The sequence below is a fragment of the Aythya marila genome (assembly GCF_965140915.1).
Source record: "Aythya marila genome assembly, chromosome: Z".
Classification (NCBI taxonomy): Eukaryota; Metazoa; Chordata; class Aves; order Anseriformes; family Anatidae; genus Aythya; species Aythya marila.
In genome coordinates this window covers 86,121,799-86,144,205 of record NC_139080.1, presented here as the reverse complement: position 1 = coordinate 86,144,205, position 22,407 = coordinate 86,121,799, and the positions used below count along the sequence as shown (strand labels likewise).

At 35.9% G+C, this 22,407-nt stretch overlaps 1 protein-coding gene across 4 annotated transcripts in view; it reads left to right on the top strand.

The window, feature by feature from the left end:
* Window positions 1-22,407, top strand: part of MCTP1 (multiple C2 and transmembrane domain containing 1) — a 281,268-nt gene that overhangs the window by 107,600 nt on the left and 151,261 nt on the right. For all 4 annotated transcript variants that reach the window (XR_014319422.1, XM_082784283.1, XM_082784284.1 and 1 more), the window contains exons 3-5: window positions 12,599-12,741; window positions 15,414-15,493; window positions 16,052-16,160. Coding sequence is in view for 3 of the 4 variants with exons in the window: in XM_082784283.1 (XP_082640409.1) it covers window positions 12,599-12,741; window positions 15,414-15,493; window positions 16,052-16,160 (332 nt within the window). In the remaining variant the exon portion in view is untranslated. The remainder of the gene's footprint in view (window positions 1-12,598; window positions 12,742-15,413; window positions 15,494-16,051; window positions 16,161-22,407) is intronic.

Genomic DNA, 22,407 nt, shown 5'->3' with positions numbered 1-22,407 from the left:
TGGCCACAAGATAGAGCACAGGCAGTTCCACACCAACACATGAAAGAACTTCTTCACGGTGAGGGTGATGAGCATTGGAACAGGCTGCCCAGGGAAGCTGTGGAGTCTCCTTCTCTGGAGATATTCAAGGCCTGTCTGGACACCTACCTGGGAAACCTGCTCTAGGGAACCTGCTTTGGCAGGGGGGTTGGACCCGATGATCTTTAGAGGTCCCTTCCAACCCCTTCAATTCTGTGATTCTGTGATTCTGTAAGTAAGTTTATCGTATATTTGAAAATCACTAGCATATAACAAGAAGTACAGCAGGCTTCTTAATAATTCTAGGTAATTTCTAGATTTTAGAATTACAGAATTTATTTCTGATTTTTACAATAAATTCTGTCTCTGTTGGAGATAATACTAGAATCTCTATGAATCTGAGTGGGCCAGAATTTCTCCTCCTGTAACAGTCTTGTTTGTAATATAACATATGTATATATGTGTATATATTCAATATATTAGGATCCTATAAGAATGCAATAGAAAGAAAACAGTAAAATTTTCCTTAATGTCTTTGGAGGAATGCTCTTGATAGATTGCTCACTTTTTCTAGAAAAGGCCATTTGAGCAGTTGTGTTTTACAGTTAAAAAATAAATAAACAGTTAACTAAGAACTTATAAGTACTTGTGCAGATGTGATGTTTGGGCTGTATGTTTAGTATTTTGGTTACAAGTCAGTTTTAGAAGAATAGAAGTAAAGAATTTGAAGGAATGCTAATGAAACCTGAAGTACTCATACAGCATGTAACAAACAATAAGAAATGATGCCACTAGGTACAGTTGTGTAATTTGTGATCGTATAACTTGAAGTACAATACAACTTGAGATTCAGAGGAGTCCATCACTCTGAAAATATGTTCTCTAACATGTGAAGACAGCATTTTATTTTTATTTTTATTTTTATTTTTATTTTTATTTTTATTTTTATTTTTATTTTTATTTTTATTTTTATTTTTATTTTTATTTTTATTTTTATTTTTATTTTTATTTTTATTTTCAGTTTTAAGGTACCATTGGTCTCCTGGGTTTGATCCTATGATACAGTATGAGAAAGCAAAACTGATGTTTAAATTTGGTTGTAAAGCTTTTGTGCCCATACACCATTAGCTGACACTGCTGTGATCCCTTTGTTGCAGCTCTTCTGAAGTACCGGTACAGAATACTTTTGGATTAGCTTGCCTGTTCACATCAATACAGAGAAAAACAGTTGTTAGAACAGAATCCACCTGGTGTTAGCTGAATACTTACAAAATTTAGTTGTAATTAAAGGAAGAAAAAAAAATATGGAATTTTCAGACTCACCTATTGCAGAGACAAACTGCTTATCTTCCATAACCTAATGTTAATTTCTGCTGTACCTTTTCCTACCTATGCTCCTGCTTTAATGCTATCTACAGCAGTATTTTGGACTGCAGTATGTGTAATTTCCCTGGGTACATGCTCCAACCTGTACAAAGTAAAGAAATCTCTTCTCTCTGTCTTGTCACCTTGTTATACCTTTTATTACCTACACTTTTATGAATAGCATTTTTAGTTGCAATAAGTTACTTCCCTTTTCATTATTCTCAAGAAGAAATCTTCAAGTTGAGCAAATGCAATATATTCATCTCAACCTCTGCAGCCCTTTTGGACTGATTTCTCCACTGATAATGCAAAATGTTTAGGAAAGGAAGCAGTGCAGAATTATTAACAAGATAGGTTTTTTTTCGTGGTTATTTTCTAATCAGTTTGAGTTTGGAAGCTCATCTTAAAATCAGGGTTAAAATATTAGCTTATTTTTGATCAAAATATTTTATCATGACTTCTGATAATGTTTTCTTCTATATTAACTTCTATTTGATTTGCTGCTGTCATATTTGTGGTAGTTCTCACTGTCATAAGAAATGGGAGTTTTGCTAATAGGAGAGGTTAATGGGTATACTGTAACTACTCCTTGTATGACTGCAGCATACCAGTGGTGATATTGTTACTTTCTTTTAAGACACAGTTTGGTGATTAAGTGTTGGCACATGAGTAAGCTGGAATGCAGAAGATAGCAGTCCCAGCAAACACACCTTCTGCCTAAGAGCACTAAAATGTCTGTCACTGAGACCTGGGAGGAAAAAAAAAAAAATTATAAGTGGAAACCTTGCATTCTTGAGGCTGTTTCGTATTTCTTCTATATCTTCTCCTATATGATCTTATGGCTGTAAAATTCAGAGGCACTTATTTTCTGTCTAAAAATTATTTCAGCATTGACTGTGCTTAGAATTTGACTTAAAACTAGGAAATCCAAACCGCTGTTTTTCTCTGTAGTATGGTCCTACCCAGACTGCACAGAAACTCAGATTTATGAAAAGGACTTTCTGTATTTATTTCTGAAATGAAATAAAGCTCTTGATCTCTTGATAGCCTTGTATATTTATTTGCTGCCAAGTCTCAAATAGGAAAGTGAATTGTGGGCATAAATTGAGTGGACAGTCTGACCCTGAGTGAGTTGATTTAAACAGGTGGATGTAGACAAAAGACAGACAGAGGGAGATCTCACAGTGAGTCCCAATAGCAGTAGCATGGTGCAGAGGCTCTCGTGGGAGCTACATAAGGCACTGCACAGCTAGCTGGTCAAGGGCTGCTCTGTGCTGGTGTGGCTTCGCCTTCTGTTTTGTGTGTGGTTTGGGGCACCACAGCATAAGAAGGGCGTAAAACTGTTAAAGAGCGTCCAAAGGAGGGCTACAAAGATGGTGAAGGGTCTCAAGGGCAAGATGTATGAGGAGCGGCCGAGGTCCCTTTGGTTCCTTCAGCCCAGAGCAGAGCAGGCTGAGGGGAGGCCTCATGGCGGTCTGCAGCTCCTCACAGGGAGCGGAGGGGCAGGCGCTGAGCTCTGCCCTCTGGGAACAGCGACAGGACCCGAGGGAATGGCATGGAGCTGGGACAGGGGAGGGTCAGGCTGGGGGTTAGGGAAAGGTTCTGCACCCAGAGGTGGTCAGGCACTGCAACAGGCTGCCCAGGGCAGTGGTCATGGCACTGAGCCTGATGGAGTTCAAGAAGCATTTGGACAACGCTGTCAGAGATGTGAATTGCTTTGGGATGATCCTGTGTGGAGCCAGCGGTTGGACTTGATGATCCTTGTGTATCCCTTACAACTCAGGTTATTCAGTGATTCTGTGAATCTATGACACATGGCATGAGATTGAAAAGGAAGGAAGAACTGAGTTGAAGTGAGACTGATCACTTGGAAATAACAGATAATAATAGGTAGTAGAGGAACCCAGATTTTTGTTGAAGGCCAAAAGTTTCCTGCTCATCCAGTAGGAGCAGCAAGAGATAGCTATAGGACACAACGTGGTGTTCCCTACTAAGTTGCCATTATTCCAAATCCTGAAGGGTTGCTAACCAGGTCTCACATTAATTGACATCATTGAAAAATACATTGAAAGCATGTAAGATATGGCTCTGTCCTTGTTCAGGTTCTGTCTTGTAAATTATCATGGTCTGGAGGCATCATTTGGAACTTCTTCCTCTCAAACAATAAACCTGTAGTTCTGATACCACTTGTATTAGTTCCAGAAATGATAAAAATATATATTTATTTATTTTGACACAAGACTGTTAACACTAGAGATCTTTCACTTTGAAATGTCTATTTTTGGTTTAAGAAGATCAGTACTGGGAATAAAATATGTTTTGTTTTGTTTTTATTAATACAAATGATGAACATAAGAGGGAATTGTTTATCCAGCAACTGCATTCATTTAATGCTTCTCAAATCATTTCCCTTTCCTTCAGTTTCATTACCATGCTTCTTATTCTTTAAGTATTGTAGGAACGTGTTTATTATTCACTTTAATTTCACATGACAATGTGTCGTGTAGTTAAATGGATTTTTCCTTTGGTAGGTATGTGGAGTATAATGCTAGCATTGCAGATTAGAAAATGTACATGTTTGTTGCTTGTATTTGTGGTGGCTAAGCTTTCATTCCTATTTAATAGCTTTTGTTCTCAAAGAACATACGAATATTCGTAAGAGGAGGAAAAGTGTGTATGCTCCTACATACATCTCTAAGTCATTTTATGAATGCAGTTCAATGAGTAAGTCATCCCAAGTTCTAAACATCTGACTGAAGCTTTGAATCATTTTGTTCCTATAACCATGAAGTAACAGAGGTAAAGCAAGAGGACTTTGACAGTGCTAAAAATAAGGTTAAAAATAAATAAATAAATAATAGGCTGTCCAGTCACCTATAACCTGTCAGGCATAATATGTTACTAAAGTGGTATGGTTTAAATAGTGTGCCACTGTAGTACAATCAAAGATGCAGACATTTGTGTCAAAAATTGAGTGATGTTCCTAAGTGGACCATTGCAGTAGGAATTTGTACCAAGATCAAAAGATAGATTCTTCAGATCACATTACCTACTGGACAGGGAAGATGATGTAGAACTTGAGTACTTTAAGTTACCCCAGGAGCCAAAATCCTCATGAAACCTGTTGTTAGTAATGCAGATAAATTATTGCAGGTTGGTGGCAGCATCTTGACTTGGGACTTCCAGACCACTGTCCTCTGATTGAGGTGGAAGAATCTGGTCTGTTAATTCAAAGTCATTACAAGGCAATAAACACCTGTGTTTTTAAAGTGTCTAAAAGTGAATTGAAAGTTATGCTTTGTTTACATGCGACTATGTCTGTTGTGGCTTTTGTTTGTTTGTTTGTTGTGTTTCTCAGATGACCTTAAAAAAATTAAGGAAATAACAACATTAATGTTTTTTAGCTAGAAAATTAGAATGTTGTTTTAAGGCAAGTTTCACATACTGCGTTTCTGTGAATGTTTCTTCACAGTGGAAGCTCTCCTTCACATGACTTTAGCAGGGATTGCCTATGCCATGAGTATGAGTTTCAGCTGAGGTATTAAATACACATTGTACCTTTTTGTTGTGCCTGACATATGCGAGCTGCATGCTGCTAGAGGCTTCTATTTTTGTTTTACCTAACAATTTTATTTTCCATAAAATAAAAAATAAATACGTAACAGCTGAGATCAGATCAAAGATCTGATTGTATTTCAGCATTTATTTAATGTGTAGTAACTATTCTCCCTGGGGAATGGGAAAAAAATACTAATAAGAGATTGTTGACTGTATTGTTACATTGACAAGGGCAAATCACATTTGTCTATTGCAACTGTATAAAAATACATATATTATTTCTGTTAAACTGGAAGATATAATGTGTAAGACCTACAGAAAGCAAATCAGATTTTTCTGTCTGTATAAGAGGTGAAACCTCTGATTTTGCAAAAGATGTCTGTCATCACAAATAAATGGTCATGCTCTAAACAATTTCAGGAAGATTTTAATTTCAGTCATAAGCTTTTAGGAGTGGTACATCCTTTGGTCAGGGGGTGTACTTCTGTTTACCCTGAGTAATTAGAATAATAATTCATGCTGTAAGGATCACATTTCTGTAACATAAATTCTCTTTGAATGAACCTTACTTCAGCCATGCTTAAGATTAAATAAGTTTTCTTGAAATTAGGCTGACCTTTGAGTACTTGCTCTTTGTCTATCCTGTGCTATGCCAGTCTGGTTTTATCATTCCTTGTATTTCACAAGCATAATTAGTATTTATATAGATGGGTATTTATTAAACAAAGATGATTTATCATGGGCTATACTGAAATCTAGTAGTTAAGCTGCCTTTTTCATGGAAGAAATGAGTCTTCAAAAGAAAGATAAAAAACTATGACTGCTATAACCAACATTTTTTTTTTAATGGACACTGAATAATTAAAACTTTGTATTCCCTATTGACTCCTGAGTAGAAGATCTCTGAATCCTGTAGCACTTGTGTGCTCACTGTAAATTTGTAATTGGTATCTTCATTCTTAGGATATTAATATTCCATAAGTGCTTTTTAAAGTAATTAGTGTCCTTCTTAGATGAATTGGGTGGATAATTCTTTGTTAGGTGGACAGAAGGACAGAAACTAGGATTGTTGATGGAAAAGCTGCATTTTTTAGTGTACGCAATAGTGTAAGTGAATAAGATGAATTATTATTTTTGTTTGTTAAATTAATATAAAATAGCTTGTGGTAAATATTTTCCCTAGTTTTAGTAATAGACTAAAGGGGAATGTCAGTACTCCTGAGCAGACATATTCTTTATGTTTCTTTTTATGAGACTTTTCATATCACAATTTGGAAATATTAAATATGTAAAAAAATAGAAACTGATGCATGTTTTGCTTGGTATACTCAATTAACACATACTTGAGAACCATCCTCTCAGTTTTTCTTCTACCTTGGTTGTAAAAAAGAAAATGATTCGAGACTGAAAAACTTCATTATTGGAGAACAAAGTGAATGGAGTTGGAAAGAGAGAGTTCTCCAAGAAATGAATCAGGACCGAATGCTTGTATTAATAATTAAGCTTCTCAGGAATTATGATGTCAAAGTTACTGTGCATCTATGTACTTGTATGAAGTTATCATGGTGTAAATAATTAACTCTTGTTAATTATTTATACATCAGGACATAAGATTGGATTTTCTAAAATGGATTTATTTGCATAATGATTATTTGATGATCAGATATGGGTAAAAATCTAGTGAAGTCCTTTATGTGATAGTCCTTGAAGTTAAGGAAAAGTCAAAACCTTTCACAGTGAAAGTGAAGAAAAGTTCATATTTGTGACCAGGGATGGTACACAGTCAATGGATTCTACTTTTTTTTTTATTATTATTATTATTATTTTTTTTTTTTATAAGGTCTCACCCATAGGCAGTGGAGGCCGAGTTGTCTCAGCTACTGTGAAATGGAGCCTTATGAATTAAAGCGGACTGAAATTGCAGTTGGCTTGTTCTCTATGGCACACAGAAAATCTCTGCAATTTCAGGAGACACCTCATGAGATGTGCAGGTGTTCCTGTATGAAAATATCTGAAAGAGGGATGGGATTGGCCTTCAGGAGGAGTTTCAGTGAAGGTCCTCCCAATAGGTATTAGGGCCCTGTCCTGATTTACCAACTCTAGTGTCATGCTTTTAGACATTTGCTTTCTTTCTCTAAAAACTGTAGATGAAATGAAGTGATTCCAAGATTTTAATTAATTTAATTGAATTAAATTTGAATTAATTAAATTGAATTAAAATTGAATAATAATAGAAACACGTGACAGGGGTTTAATTATAGTTCCGAGAATAAATTAATTAAGAATATGACCTTATTTCATTATTTTTGCTTCCAGATGTGTGTACATTGCCTTTTTTCTTGCAGTGTTGAAAATTTATTTTCTCCTGTATTTATTGGAAGTTTATTGTTTTTTATCTTGTGCTCATTCCCACAATATTCCTCATGTGTGTTGTACAGGAGCAGGCTCTTTTTAACTAATGTGATTTCCAATTAATATTCTTTAAAGCTTGCAGCTTTTCAAAGCACTAAGCTGAACTGGGTCTAAATGTGCATTCAATCGCACATATGTAATGAATCCAAATGAGACTTTTGATTTGTATTAGGTGCAACTTTTGTAACATTACTGCTTATCCTTAGTAGCTCTGTAGGCTGGGGAAAAAAAAAAATAAAAATAAATAAACTAGCAAAACACACTGCTGTGAAAAATTGCGACATAAAAATTTCTGTCCATGTGGCTCATTTTGCAGCAGTGATTAACTGCCTACTGGGAAGAACTTAATGAATTGTGTTACTTGCTTTTTCTCCTATGACTAAAGGAGAGAGGAGAGTAAGCTTGTTTTTCTGATTTTTTCTGCTTTGCTTTCTCAACAGTCTAAAAAACAAGTGTTTCACAGGAGAAAGCTAACTTTTTTAATATTGTCCAAAAGCAGTAATTTGAAATTAGATTTTAAATTGCAGTGATGAGAATCAGAACTGTGCAGAAGCTTTTGATGGGCACAGGCTCTCTTCTCTGTCAGGAACAGGCTTGCAAATGGCTTTCTGTTCTGTTCTGAAAGTTATTCTGGACTGTGAGTGAAATGCAATGGTGGAGAAATTAATGCCTGTCATAGCTATATAGCTGCAACCAAATCAGTTAATTCTCTGGAGTGATAAATTTATTTGGTAGCTCACCATTTTTCTAAAATGCTTTTTTTCTTTTTTCTTCTTGATATATGAAGTATAAAAATACCTGTAGATGAAACAGCAGCTGAGTGCTGGTTTTCAGTATTGTTCATCTGCTTTATAATATATCTATGTACAAGCATGAACGCTTTTTGCCTGTTTTTTTTTCTGTTTTCAGTACAAGGTTTTAAAATTTGCCTTTAGACTTTCAACATCTGGTTCCCATATGATGTAGGTAAATCTTCAGCTGAGTTTTTTTGGAGAAGCTGTTTGTTTGACTTCTGCCCTCCTGGAGTCAAGCACAGAAATGCTGCACGTAAATATGGAGACGTTGCCTCTTCCTTCTCTCATTAGCTCCAGTTAAGGGGGAGCAGTCTCAAGCTCATTACTTGTCTCACGGTTACATTTACCCCTCTGTTCATTGCTGAATTTTCTTAGGTTAGCGTTTATACCATTATGTTAAATAAGATTTAATTAAGGAAAAGAATCTAGTCAACAAGAGGCCAAATATGTTGAAAGGCATGTTACAAAGCCTCAGAAACCAATTACGTTTATGTATTGGTTTTGTTGAGAATGTTTCCTTTCTATCAGATATAATGTTGATTATTATTGCGGTGAAATTTGCCTAGGAGGTATTTTCTCTCTAGTTACTCTCCTATGGTTCCTTCTGGAAAGCAGTTTAGTATACTTCTGAACAAACTCTTTCTCCTGCAAAATGCTTTTATCTTTCTGTATATCCAAGATCTAATCTAAGCCCTAAACCTGCAAAGCTAACTCCATCTTAGGTGATGTCTACATAGGGAGAAGTGTTGGATTCAGGACAGTCAGCACATCCCTATGTTTTAGTGTGTAGGTCCTGCAGGGCCAGAGGAGCCTTCTCCCACAGGATCAAGGAACAACCACTGTGGTGGTGGCAAGTTTCTCCACTGAAATGCAGCAGCATCTTTAGGTGTCTGTTTGGCTAAGCCTCCTTAGCAAAGAGAGGCTGCCACCCTGTGTGGAGAATGCTTATTGCCTTTACACAGGCAATGGTGCAGCTTCAGCAAAATATCAGTATCATAGAATCATAGATTCTATAGTTGCACAGTTTGGCTTTTTTGTAAGATTTTAAGCTCATGAGTGAAGGCTGTTTTGTAGTTAGCTGCTTCAGGTAGAATAAACATTTGGGGTATTAGGCTTTGGTGTATCAGGTTCATTTGAATGGTTTGATAACAAGGAAAACAATTAAAAAGCTGGGATTTGAGTAACAGGAATCCATGACTGGGTATCAGATTATTATTATTTTGTTTGAGGCCCATTCTGAAGACTTGTAGATTTTTACTGGGTTTGTGTGAGGTTAAGATCAAAAGTAAAATGATTTTAATAAAACGGCAAAGTTATACTTATGAAATTGAACTGAGGTTGTTAATTAAAACACACTTTATAATTTTATTATATATTAAAATCATATTAGCATATTATTAATATTGTACCATTAATGTTTCAGTATTAATATAATATTAATGCAATTATATTAATAATGCAATATTGATATTATGTATTAATAGGGATCTATAATTGCTATGTAAAAAAATATTATTTTTATTGTTATAATACATACTCAAATTGGGACCCTGTGACACAGAGCTGTGCAGGAGGTCACCTGATCCTGTTCAACAGAACACTTTAGATGGAAAGGGGTTTTGGCTTCTGCTGTGCCTTCTTTCATGCTCTGCTGCTGAGCACAAAATTCCAGAAAATCCTTTTATTTCCTTGGTGGGGTGGTGTTTAAAAAAGAATACTGGCTTGACACTTGGGCTCAGTGTGTGTTGTTCAAACACTACACCTAGGGGTTTCCTCAACTATGCAGGGCATTAGTGAAGGATTGCATGACTGATGCAATATATTTTTTATTTGTTTTTAATTTTGTCTTTCTTTATATGCAACCTTCAAAAAATCTGATGAATTGTTCTTCAAGGAATGTGAAAGGTCTGTGAAGGGCACTGTACTTCTAACTAAATGGTTCTAGTGAGCTCTTGGTTTAAAGTGGGTATGTCTCAAAGCAAGGTTCAAGCATCCATTGCACAATGTTACAAAGCCTGAGATTTTGCAATACATTGTAAATGGAAGTAACATTTGATATGCTTCACTACTAAATTTGTTGCATAAAAATGAATTAAAATTAAATTGTTTGACATCTGTGTCCTGAAATATTCATGAGCTATTAATCTCACAACACTGTTTTATATTAATTTCAAACATCAAGAGAATTTTGTGAAATTTGCAGAATAAAAAGAATTGGTTAAAGACCAGATAATCAGTAGCTCAAGGCAGCCGTGAGGATAATCACTGGGATGCTCTCCCATCACTACGGCTCGTGGGGGATATATGGCTCACATTCCTCTTGCTGATTTGTTTGTGTCCACATTCAAAGAATTTCACAGTTTGAACTCAAATATATGATCTTTGCCTTACTAATAAATTGTTACTACTATTTACATAACTAAGGAAAAAGTGATTTGTGCTAGAGTTAAGTTTTTATACCTCTGCGAGACTGCCTCAGTAATGATAAAAGTGAATGACGGCAGCCCTCTTACATGCAAGATCCCAGTTTCCACAGCTAGATTTTTGAAAGGGATATGTAATTTTAGCTAAAGAGTACTGACATCTTGTGGCTGCATGAAACAGTGCAAAGAGCTGTAGTCGTGCCAGAAGATAGCATTGCTGTTTTAATAAAAGACAATCACTGCATTTGCTGATGGTTGTAAACACAAATGTCTGGAATATGCAACCCATTAATGGTGAGAAGAAAGATTGTCCCCTGTTTTAGCTCATGACAATGTAATTTTGTTCATGTCAGATGTATTGTTGATTTTGAAATAAACTTGAATCCATTAGACTCAAATATTGTTAGGGCTGACAAACAGCTGGCAGAGAAGTAGAAAGATGAATGCCATCCGAAATTTTTCACTGAGATGAATTCTATGTACATAAATGTGAAATGTTACCAATTGGCGTTTTAGGGAAAGTAATTAGTTTGTATTTTCTATCAAATATTTTCCTTTCCTTTAAAGTCTTAACTATGTCTTTTGCAATCAAAATGCACAGTAAAAGACTGGCAGTGTTCTTTTGGCCTGCTGTGGAGGCCGTGGTTCCATGAGGACTGGGGCTGGCACAAGCTGTATGTCTCGTAGCTGTGTGGTTATCTTGAAGCAGGAGCCCACCCAGCTGTGAGCCACCCATGTATCTCACACGGAGAAGTCCCCAGAGCTGCTGCTGTCTGGTCTGGATGCAACTGGCCTTTTCTGGATGCAAGTGGCTAAAGCCTTGTGGCTCGCCATGTCCCTGTCCTTACCCCAGGTTCACCCCCTTTGCCACGTGCAGGTTTTTGGTCAAGGCATGGTAAGTGGAGTCAGATTGTTGGAAATAATATCACAGCATAATAATTTAGCAAATAGGCATGAGATCTGGTGTCAGGAGGAAGCAAATTTGGTTCTAGACAAAGCTGGTTTCAGTTCGCTCACACTGACACCCACATGCTCACAAAGGCCATGTGTTGTGCAAGGCTTTGTCCTGTGACCAGGAGGGAAGGGGATGCCAGCTGGCAGGTCCTCATACCTCCCAGGCTCCCAGCAGTGGTGTCACCACTGTGTTTTGCACATGCCATTTGGTACCTTCTGGCAGCTGGCAGTGATATAACAGTCTGTGTATGTCACCAGGTGTTTAGTTAGTGTCTGTTGTCTCCCTGTCTGGCTGTCCTGAGGAGAAGATGCAGATGTGCACCTGGGTGGATTGCTAACCTCTGTGGCCTCAGCATGTACTGTTCTTGTAGCCTTCCTTCTGCCACTCATTTTTTTGATGCTTTCACACCCATGCCCCATCCATGGCCCATTCACAGCATTTTTAACATTTCTATTTCAGTTCTTTATGGGGTTACATTTCTGGTCAGTCAACTGTTACTCATATCAGGGAGCTTAAGCCTGTGCTTGCCTGCTGTTACGTGGTTGCTGCAGGAAGCACATGAACTTTGTGGCCTGAATTTAGGGTTACTTTCCTCACCTTGACTGGTGTAGGAAGCCTTCATGGCAGAAGGAATCCTGGAAGCAATAAAGTCAATGAAGAGTTACACTGGTGATGTCTGTGGAGACAGGATTCATTCTTAACATCTGCCCATGCGTTTTCAGAGACTTAGTGTAATTAGATTAATGTATTAAATAAATTAATATTATAGTCTATTTTTTCTGATTACATTAAGGTAAGATTCTAGTTCTAATAAGTTCATTATTTTGTTAACTAAAGACTATAGCGGAAAAGCCAGTATTGAGTTTGGATTGCAAACAGAAAGTGATGCAAGTACCCATTCAATATCAGCACAGAGAATTAGCCAAGTAATGACACTGTGTAAAATAAATTGTGATAATAAAAAAGTAATTCTTTCCTCAGCTGATGTTTTTAATTTGACTATCAGTAAAAATTACATTTTTATCTGTATTGTATTGAAAGGACATAATTAACAGTATGTATTTTGTTAACAGGAACCAGTGATCCATACGTCAAGTTCAAACTTGGAGGAAAAGAAGTATTTAGAAGTAAAACAATACATAAGAACCTCAATCCTGTATGGGAAGAAAAAACTTCCATTCTTATAGATAATCTGAGAGAACCTATATATATAAAGGTATTTATGTCTGACAAATTACAACCAAAGAGCTATTGAAGGAAAAAAGTACAGGTTATAATTGCTGCAAAAGTTATTGTGAAGTACTGCATTATTAAAAATATATATTTCGAGGTGAATTACTTAAATTAAATAAACATAATAATAATATGAGAACTTACCTTTTAAAATTTGGTAGAGGTATTTTAGTTTATTTCGGGCTGTAATTATTTCATGCTTCTTGAGAAGGTCATGCCCTTAAGAGACCTTAAGAGAAGGTCACTGCAAGAAAACTGCACTGTATATTGATGGCATGCCATTTATGTGTAGAAACATTGTATAATTCTGATATGAAGCATAATCTATCCCATTAAAAGCATTTTTTTCCTGACATTAACTTGAGAATTAATCAACATATGTGCCTAATTCTCTCATTTTTTTTCTTGTTCATGCCTGAACACAATGGGTTTGCTTATATGTTTTGTAATGCTTTGTGTTTTTTCTTTTTTTTTTTTTCTTTATATTTTAACTCTACTCAGTATATCACACGTGAGGATGATTTTGTCATGACAGAGGCATCATCTATGCCAAAATATCAGATAGCTTGAGTTTAAATCAAAGTGAGGCCAGCAATGCTCAGAGTTAATTGCAGCAGTGCCATGAATATTTCTTAGTTATCCGTATTAGAAAGGAAACATCCATCTGTGTATGCATTCCATGGATTGGAAAAGCATTTTTCTGGCCCAAATTGTTTATAGTGATCTGTTTCCAAATGGGATTGTTTATTTTGTAAAACAATGTAGATAGAAGTTAAATTCTAAAAATGTTACAGGAAAAAATACAGTTTTAGGGTTCTAAATAGGATACTTTGAGAAAGATTAGAAAATTAAGTCATACCTATAATTTAATTTGTCAGAATACTCAGCTCAGTATAAGTGTTAATCTGAAATAGCTGACAAAAACTGTAACTGACATACAAAATTATAGAATTTTTTAGTAGATAAATGTCACTTAATCAGTCTTTGAGTATGGCTCTGTATTGTAAGTTTTATGTGTTCTGCTCAAATAATTATAATTCTTAACCAGCACTTTCCTGCTCTTATTACTCGTAGGGATTTGTAATGAATAAACACATGCCTAGTACTCTAAAAGAGAGAAATAGATTCAAAGGCAGATGCTTACCCATAACTACCTATTTTGATTTGTTTATGCCAAATAAACAATTTTTTTTTTCCTGGAAAGTAGGCGTTAACAGGTATAATACCTATCTATCCATGTACGTACTATGAAAGCATTGTCTAAATATTGCAGTTTTTATAGCTCATTCCGGTATTTTAAGACATGGCTAAATTATACTAACTCAACTGTAAAGGTCCACTGGACATTTTCATCTTTGTAATTTGTAGGGTGAGAAAGCAAATCTATTCTGCAATAATAACAGAGATTTTATCATTCATTTTCCTTTCACGCCAGAAAGAAAGTGAGATAGAAAAAATATGACAGTACCTGCTCAAGTACTCAGGTAGATCAGTGCATATAGTGGATTTGTATATAAAAACGTATATTCAATCCTTTGTGTCCCACAGCAGTGCTGTAGCCACTGAACTATTTATTTGTGGATGATGAGTAGCTTTAACTGCTGGAAAGAGTTTCTGTAATGCAATAGTTGAAGTAGTTATATCAAAATCAAATGCCTTGAGTCCAGGCCTCTCACTTCTCAGTTAAATGTTATTATCACTAGCTATTGATGAGTATCATTCTTACTTAGAGCTGAAGGTATGTTCTAGTCCTTAGAAATTCTCAAGACAATATTTGACAAGAAAATCTAACTTACCTGGAAAATCTGATTTTGAAAATTGACATTTTCCAACTTTTGATTTCTGCAGTTTTATGTCATAACTTTTTTTTGTTGCCATACATCTTTTTGTTTTTTTTTCCCTCCCAAAGCCATCCCTGAGTGATTTGTTATTCTTCCTTCTGACTTGAGAAAGTATAATACATCTCAAATCATGATGCAACTCAATGTAATAGCCAGAGATTCTTGTCTGGATTTCAGTAAATTTCTCCAGGTGCTTTCTCTTTGAGATAGAGAGCTAGCAGGCAGCATTCTCACAGTAGTAGTAAGCGTCACTATTTTCATACGCATATCTATATTAAGTCAACAACTTAGATTATAATATTTCTAAAACTTAAAAACTTATAAAATCTTCAAAAGCCAGACTAATACTATTTTTTCATTCCTAATACTGTCACAAGTGCTGTTAATAACCCACTTTACACAATCATATCACACCTTTCTTTCTAAACTTCATAAAGTTCATAAGGGTGTTAATTCATGTCTAACAAATCAGTGATTCTCCTTGATTTAGTTTTTCTTTTGGTCTTCCTCTCGTTGTGCCTATGTTTATAAAAAACAGCTTTTCTCATTGTGCAACAGGTGTTGTTTTCATATGCGGTCTATTAGCTGTATATGTCTGTGTCTGTACATTATGCATTCTGACTTTTAAATAAGGAGTTTAAAAATTTACCTTGTGGACAGAAAGTTACATGATGCTTGCAATTATTTCTGATTTAACATGTGGGGAACATGTGGCTTAAATCTGTAAAAGGATTTTAAAGAACATGAAGCAGCAAAATTTCAAAAAAAAAGATTTCTAATGCTGGAAAATTCTTTTGTCTCCTGTGCATCATAGGTGTTCGACTATGACTTTGGACTTCAAGATGACTTTATTGGATCAGCATTTCTGGATCTCACTTCATTAGAATTAAACAGGTATGGCACAAACAAGCCTTTGGAATAATTCTGTACGTCTGTCAATTTCATGTTTGTGGAATTGTAAATAGAACCTTATTTTAAAAAATAATAATGTAAACCTACATCACATAAAACTGGCAGAAGGAAAACATTTAGTTTTAGGGAATTACTGTAACATTAGCATTAATAATGTATTAACTGATCATGCAGAAAATTTGTTACAGCGTCTATAAAGAGATAAGTTTTATAACCACTTTACTCTTGTTCTTATTTTATTTCTGTCCACAGTATTACCACCTACTGCTTATGTTTATTTTTCTTCTTTATTTTATTTGTTTTTTTAATCCATTACCATTTTGGTTGATTTAATTACTTGAGCATGTGTAAGTACTTAACGTGGAAAAATAGCATTTAGTATTTATTTATGAGAGTGCAGTACTTAAAGAAATAAGCTAAATTTTTGACATCGTTTTCAAGTAGTTTCATATAAATGCAGATTTCTGTAATTGTAATGGTTCAGAAATGTAATTATCTGAAGGCCTGCAATCAAAACAAATACACATTTTTCTCTTGCAGGCAAACAGATGTTACTTTGAGTCTGAAGGATCCTCATTATCCAGACCATGATCTGGGAAGTATATTGTTATCAGTTCTGTTGGCTCCTAGAGAAGAACAGCGAGAAGCGGTAATTGCAAATATTTTTATAAGTGTTATCACTCTTGTGACCCCTTTATGGTTAAATGACTTAAAGCACAAGAATAAATGATATATCATGAGATTAATTTGATATTTCTAGGCCTTAGAACAATGCTGAGCAGTGTTTCAGGTATAGTTGAGAATATTTCATCTGGGTTGGATTCTCACTGAAATGGTAGTGAGTGATCCAGACAGAACATAAACAGTCTGCAATTTCAAATAAAGCCAGTTGCAGATGAACAGTGGTGATTAATATAGAAGAATATCAATGAAACATTGGTGAAGAATTTTGGACCTAGTGCTGCCATCTCCAGATAAGATCTTTTAATGCTAATCTACACTGAAAAGAAAGAAACTCAAGGAAAAGTAGTGTTTCTACTTTTTGGCTTTTAGTGTTGAATCATTACGTGATATTTTTCAACTTTATTAATTGATTTAAATTGATTTTTTTTCTGATTTTCCGTGTTTATTGTAATTCCTTCATCAATCTTAGTTTTGTAAATTGTTTAGTTAGTGAAAATGCTTTCCTGTTTTGTAGATAGATCCTGTTGTGACAAATCATCTGCTGTTTGGATGTGTTTTGTTTTTAATTTTTCATCTGTTGCTTTTTCACTTAAGTAGTAATAGCACATTTACAGTAGTAATACAAGAGATGAAATCTTCTAAAGAAGTTGTAAAATAATCTGAATTCCTTTCACTTCAGAGAGGGGAAAAGAAGTGTTAATCTGATGAAATTTTTCATTCATATTCTGTGGCCATATTGCAAACAGGGATATGATCAACTTTATAGTTTTTGTAAAAGTGTATACATTTCTCTAATGCTACAAGACACTGGTGTGACAGATAATCCTGTTACATATCTGACAAATATTGCTGTGTTGTGATACTCTTCTTTTTCCAACTTTTTCCCTAGTGCTAATTAAATAACCTAGTAACTCAGTAATTGGAGCTAGGTATTTTGTAATTGGTACAACAAATCACAGAATCACAGAATCACAGAATTTTCTAGGTTGGAAGAGACCTCAAGATCATCGAGTCCAACCTCCAACCTAACGCTAACAGCCCTCCACTAAACCATATCCCTAAGCTCTACATCTAAACGTCTTTTAAAGACTTCCAGGGATGGTGACTCCACCACTTCCCTGGGCAGCCTGTTCCAATGCCTCACAACCCTTTCAGTAAAGAAGTTCTTCCTAACATCTAACCTAAAACTCCTCTGGCTCAACTTAAGCCCATTCCCCCTCGTCCTGTCACCAGGCACGTGGGAGAACAGACCAACCCCCACCTCGCTACAGCCTCCCTTGAGGTGCCTATAGAGAGCGATAAGGTCACCCCTGAGCCTCCTCTTCTCCAGGCTGAACAAGCCCAGCTCCCTCAGCCGCTCCTCGTAGGACTTGTTCTCCAGGCCCCTCACCAGCTTTGTCGCCCTTCTCTGCACCCGCTCAAGCACCTCCATGTCCTTCTTGTAGCGAGGGGCCCAAAACTGAACACAGTACTCGAGGTGCGGCCTCACCAGAGCTGAGTACAGGGGGACGATCACCTCCCTAGCCCTGCTGGTCACACTGTTCCTGATACAAGCCAGGATGCCGTTGGCCTTCTTGGCCACCTGAACACACTGCTGGCTCATATTCAGCCGACTATCCACCATCACTCCCAGGTCCTTCTCTGCCTGGCAGCTTTCCAACCATTCCTCTCCCACCCTGTAGCTCTGCTTGGGGTTATTGCGCCCCAGGTGCAGGACCCGGCACTTGGCCTTGTTGAACTTCATGCAGTTGACCTCAGCCCATCGGTGCAGCCTATCCAGATCCTCCTGCAGACCTTTCCTACCCTCGAGCAGATCGACACACGCACCTAACTTGGTGTCATCTGCGAACTTACTTAGGGTGCACTCGATGCCCTCGTCCAGATCATCGATGAAGATATTAAAGAGGACCGGCCCCAGCACCGAGCCCTGGGGGACGCCACTAGTGACTGGCCTCCGACTGGACTTAGCTCCATTCACCACGACTCTTTGGGCCCGGCTATCCAGCCAGTTTCTAACCCAACGAAGCGTGCGCCAGTCCAAGCCAAGAGCAGCCAGTTTCTTGAGGAGAATGCTGTGGGAGACGGTGTCAAAAGCCTTGCTGAAGTCAAGGTAGACCACATCCACAGCCTTTCCCTCATCCACCCAGCGCGTCACTCTGTCATAGAAGGAGATCAGGTTCGTCAGGCATGACCTGCCTTTCATAAAGCCATGCTGACTGGGCCTGATCGCCTGCTTCCCCTGCAAGTGCTAAAGGTGCAGAGTTTTGAAAACAAGTTTCTCATCTCTTGATTTTCTTTATGACATTCTGTTAGAAATTACCAAAAATAATGGAAAATAGTAATATTGTACAGGAAGTTTATTTAAACTATATTTAATTTTTTTAACTATATTATTCTTTCTTTAAGCTATACCTTTGTGCAGGCAACTCAGAACAGTTCCTTGCAAATTTTCAACATAAAAGTGTTCATCATTTGACTTGAAAACATACTTGATTACATCATTGTTTTTATGTCTTTGAGTAAAAACAGCATTTCTGAGTCAGATGATAATAGCCCTGTCATTTCAAGTGATTTTGGTATTATCATGCTGTAATCTTAAATCGTGAAGCACAGAATAAATGTGCTTTGGTGTGCAAAACCATTACGTGGGCAGTAGAAGTTTGTTTCCTTTTTTCACCATACAGATAGAATACTTGCTGTGTCTTTCAGTCTTAAGGAAGAATATTATCACAATAATATTCACAAAGAGAGCTTATGAATATCATTGTTAAAAAAAGTGAAATTAAGACACAACAGTGTGACATGTCTTTCATATGGGTATTTGTTCAGTGAATTTAGGAACTGAATGTGCCATAGACTTGCTGGACAGCAATTTTTCACATGTCCAACTGACTGATGGTAATTAGAGGAAAAACTGTTTTTGTGCTGTTATGCATTTCATTGTTACCTTTCTATTTAGTAAGTTAATGCTTTTACTTTATCTGAAGTGACCTCTTTTTTTTGTTATTGTTATTAAGCTGTGGGGTTTTTTTGGCACTTTATTCTAAAAATGCTCAAGATTGACAATGCCCTGATTCTTAATCTCGAGTTTTCTATTTATTATTAGAAATCAGTCTTGCCAAGATATGGAACTCACAGCAGTCCTAACAAAGTTACAATAAAATTAGAGTACTTATGTCACAGCAAAGGAAAGATGACCAATAAGCTTAATACTGAATTGATGCATACAAATGTAATATAGGTTTAATAAGTCAAGCCACAATTACCTTTTACACATTAACCACATGTACTTGTACATTTGTTTATTAGATTTTATTTACTCTCTAAGGAGTAAATATATTGCAAAATATATCACTCGAACTGTCATCCCTGACTGTTTTTAAAAGGTCTTGTATAATAATGAGGATAATTTTTATTGAATTTAACTTTGTTGAGATCAATAAATTTTCAAATGCTGTGCTAGACGATCAAAGCTAATTCTTTTCTGCTATAGAAACATGTACTGTATAAAATAGTAATTAAGGAAAGTCCTACAATCCCAATCTATATAGTGTTCCATTTGAATGATTACTGCTTCCCCTCTATTTGGTTATCTCTGTATAGTACCTGTTGAAACTTAAAGATAGAAACATGTCAGGATCCTTAAATATGTTTTAATGACTGCTGCAGAGAAAGTGTGTTTTCACATTATAACCACTTTTTCCTAAGTCCTTCCAAATTTTCTTAAATCTTGTTGGTTTGATATTCCTATATAACCTACATTTCAAAAGTATATTTTCTTCTGAATAAGTTTCATTTGTTCAATTGATGACAAAATGTATGAACAGTTTACAGTTATATGAGTGGTGAAAAATGGTTAAATTACAAAGCTGAATAAGTCTGAAATTAACGGATAGCACTTATACATATTTCATGTACTTAAAGTTCCATGTTCTTAAATTATAAGTGTGCCTTAGGACCATTTTTGGGGAAAGAAAAAGAATAGCTTTAATGGAAGATGTATTCGCTTTCCCACATTGCTATAGCATAGAAGTAGCATTGTGTCTGACCTTATATTTTGGCAGCCCTGTAGTCGTAATTCAAACACCAGTCCTCTGAACAGTCCTTGCTGTTAGTGACGTATTGTTTGGGAATTTTTGCTGCAGATTAGACTTTCGAAGCAGATCATTTAGGTACCTGAATTGGAGCTACTGAGAGTGCTTTGGAGGTCTTACTGATGTGTAGATAAGGGTTGAATCTTGTGACAATACATTTTTTTGTATAGATAGAGGACAACTCTTAATAGCAAACCATTTTATTGGCATACCAAAATAGTGTAGGTTTGTATTACAAGAAGTGTCCTGTCATAGCAAGTAACAACTATTGACACTGTTAGCACCTGTGCTGGTTGATAAGATATATCAGTTGGAATTTCAGTGGACTAGTGGCAGAAAATTGGGGGCCTTATTGTGTGTTGCTTCCTGCCTGTGAGGGGGAGGTATTATTGCAAATCATTTTAAAAAGAAGCAGTTACTATGAAATAGTAATAGTTGATCATATTTTGGATGGAACTATCCTTTATGAAGCCTTGAGATGTGCAGAGATGTGAGAAATTTGGTATGGTACACAGATGAGCATTTTCTTCCTTCTTTCTGGAAGAAATTCTGACAAAATGCAAATTTTCAGTGTGCTGATAGATAAGATTTTCTTTCTAATTTATAGCTAAAAGGTCCCATTCCCTAAGATCAAAACAAACTCATCTTTAGATTCAGATAACTATTAAGAATATTAACATTTGCATATAACTATGTAAAATTATATTACTAACTGGAAGAGCTGAGAATTTATCACCAAATCCTGTTATACAGTGATAAGCAATGCTTAAGGAGTTTACAGTTTGTGTGCTTCCAGGAGAATAATATTAGACATGGTTTCAATTTAAAACAGACTTTGTATACTATGTTCATAAATAAGAACACATTGTTTGATTTTCATACTGTGTTTTCTCAGGAAAAACATGCAGAAGTAGCCTGCAATTGTCTATGAGTACGGGCGGCTGAACAATTTAACATTTCTAGCAAATCTTTGCCTTCGGTGACCTAGTGCTTTTTCTGACAGCATAAAAATCGTAACTTTTCGAGTACTAATCTCATAATATAATAACATTCAAATTATGTACCTGAATAGATGTCTATTCTTATGAGTATTGTTGAAAGGAAAAGTCAGATTTGTTCTGACTTTTGAACATTCATAAATTGTGAATCAAAATCAATGGTTGAATTGTTCTTATACACCACAGAAGTAAGAATGTCTTTAGCATTCATGAATACTAACACAATTGAGTTGCAGTAGCACTAGTTCCAGTAATTCATTTGCATTTGCTTTGTGCTGTTAACAGTACTTGTCCTTTACATTAATATCACTCTTTGAATTACTTTGCTTTGATAGAACAGACAGTGTAGTTCACTAGTGTAAACGAAGAAGACTTAAAATTAAAAAGTACACAAAAAGTATGTATATACAAAAATACATTAAAATCTATGAGCTCTACAAAAAATACTTTTATCTCTACTTGTAAAAATATGTTTATGATGCAGTCTCTTCTACCTTTTCCTTAATTTCTCCTTTTGAAGAATGTGATTTTAAAAAAGTCAGAACTAACAAAGAATCGGATTTTCTCTTCAACATGCTTGAATAAAGCTTGTTTTGTTTCTTTAATTCTGACAGTATTTACCTCTAAATACCTGTACATTATGCATGCCCGTGTGTCATTTATATTGCATGCATGCCAATTAAAAATGTGTATGAGATGTCTGCAAATTCTGTGCTTGGTGTTGTAACCATTGGTGCCGTGGTGCATGTTTTGGCTTTCTCTAGCAGAGTGCCGTCACAAGTTTTGTCACTGGAGAACTTGCACAGTGTCTGTGAGTTCCTTGGAGCTGCACGTCTGCTGTGTATTCTCTGTTTATAAGCCTAGGGCTTAAAAACAACTCTTGGCTACAGGGAATCAGAAAGTTGGGGGCTTGATCAGAACAGTGGCCTTGGGGCCAGTAGAGCTTGAGCACTACTGTTTGGCAGCTGCCAATGGCTTGAGTAACATAAAATGGAAAAAAGGAAGCATATGAGTGTTACTTGGATATTGCTCTTTGGTGAGAATTAAATTACAAATTACAGCATCTTTTTTTTTTTTTTTTTTTTTTGCCTTAAACAATCAATCCTAAATGATGTCCTAA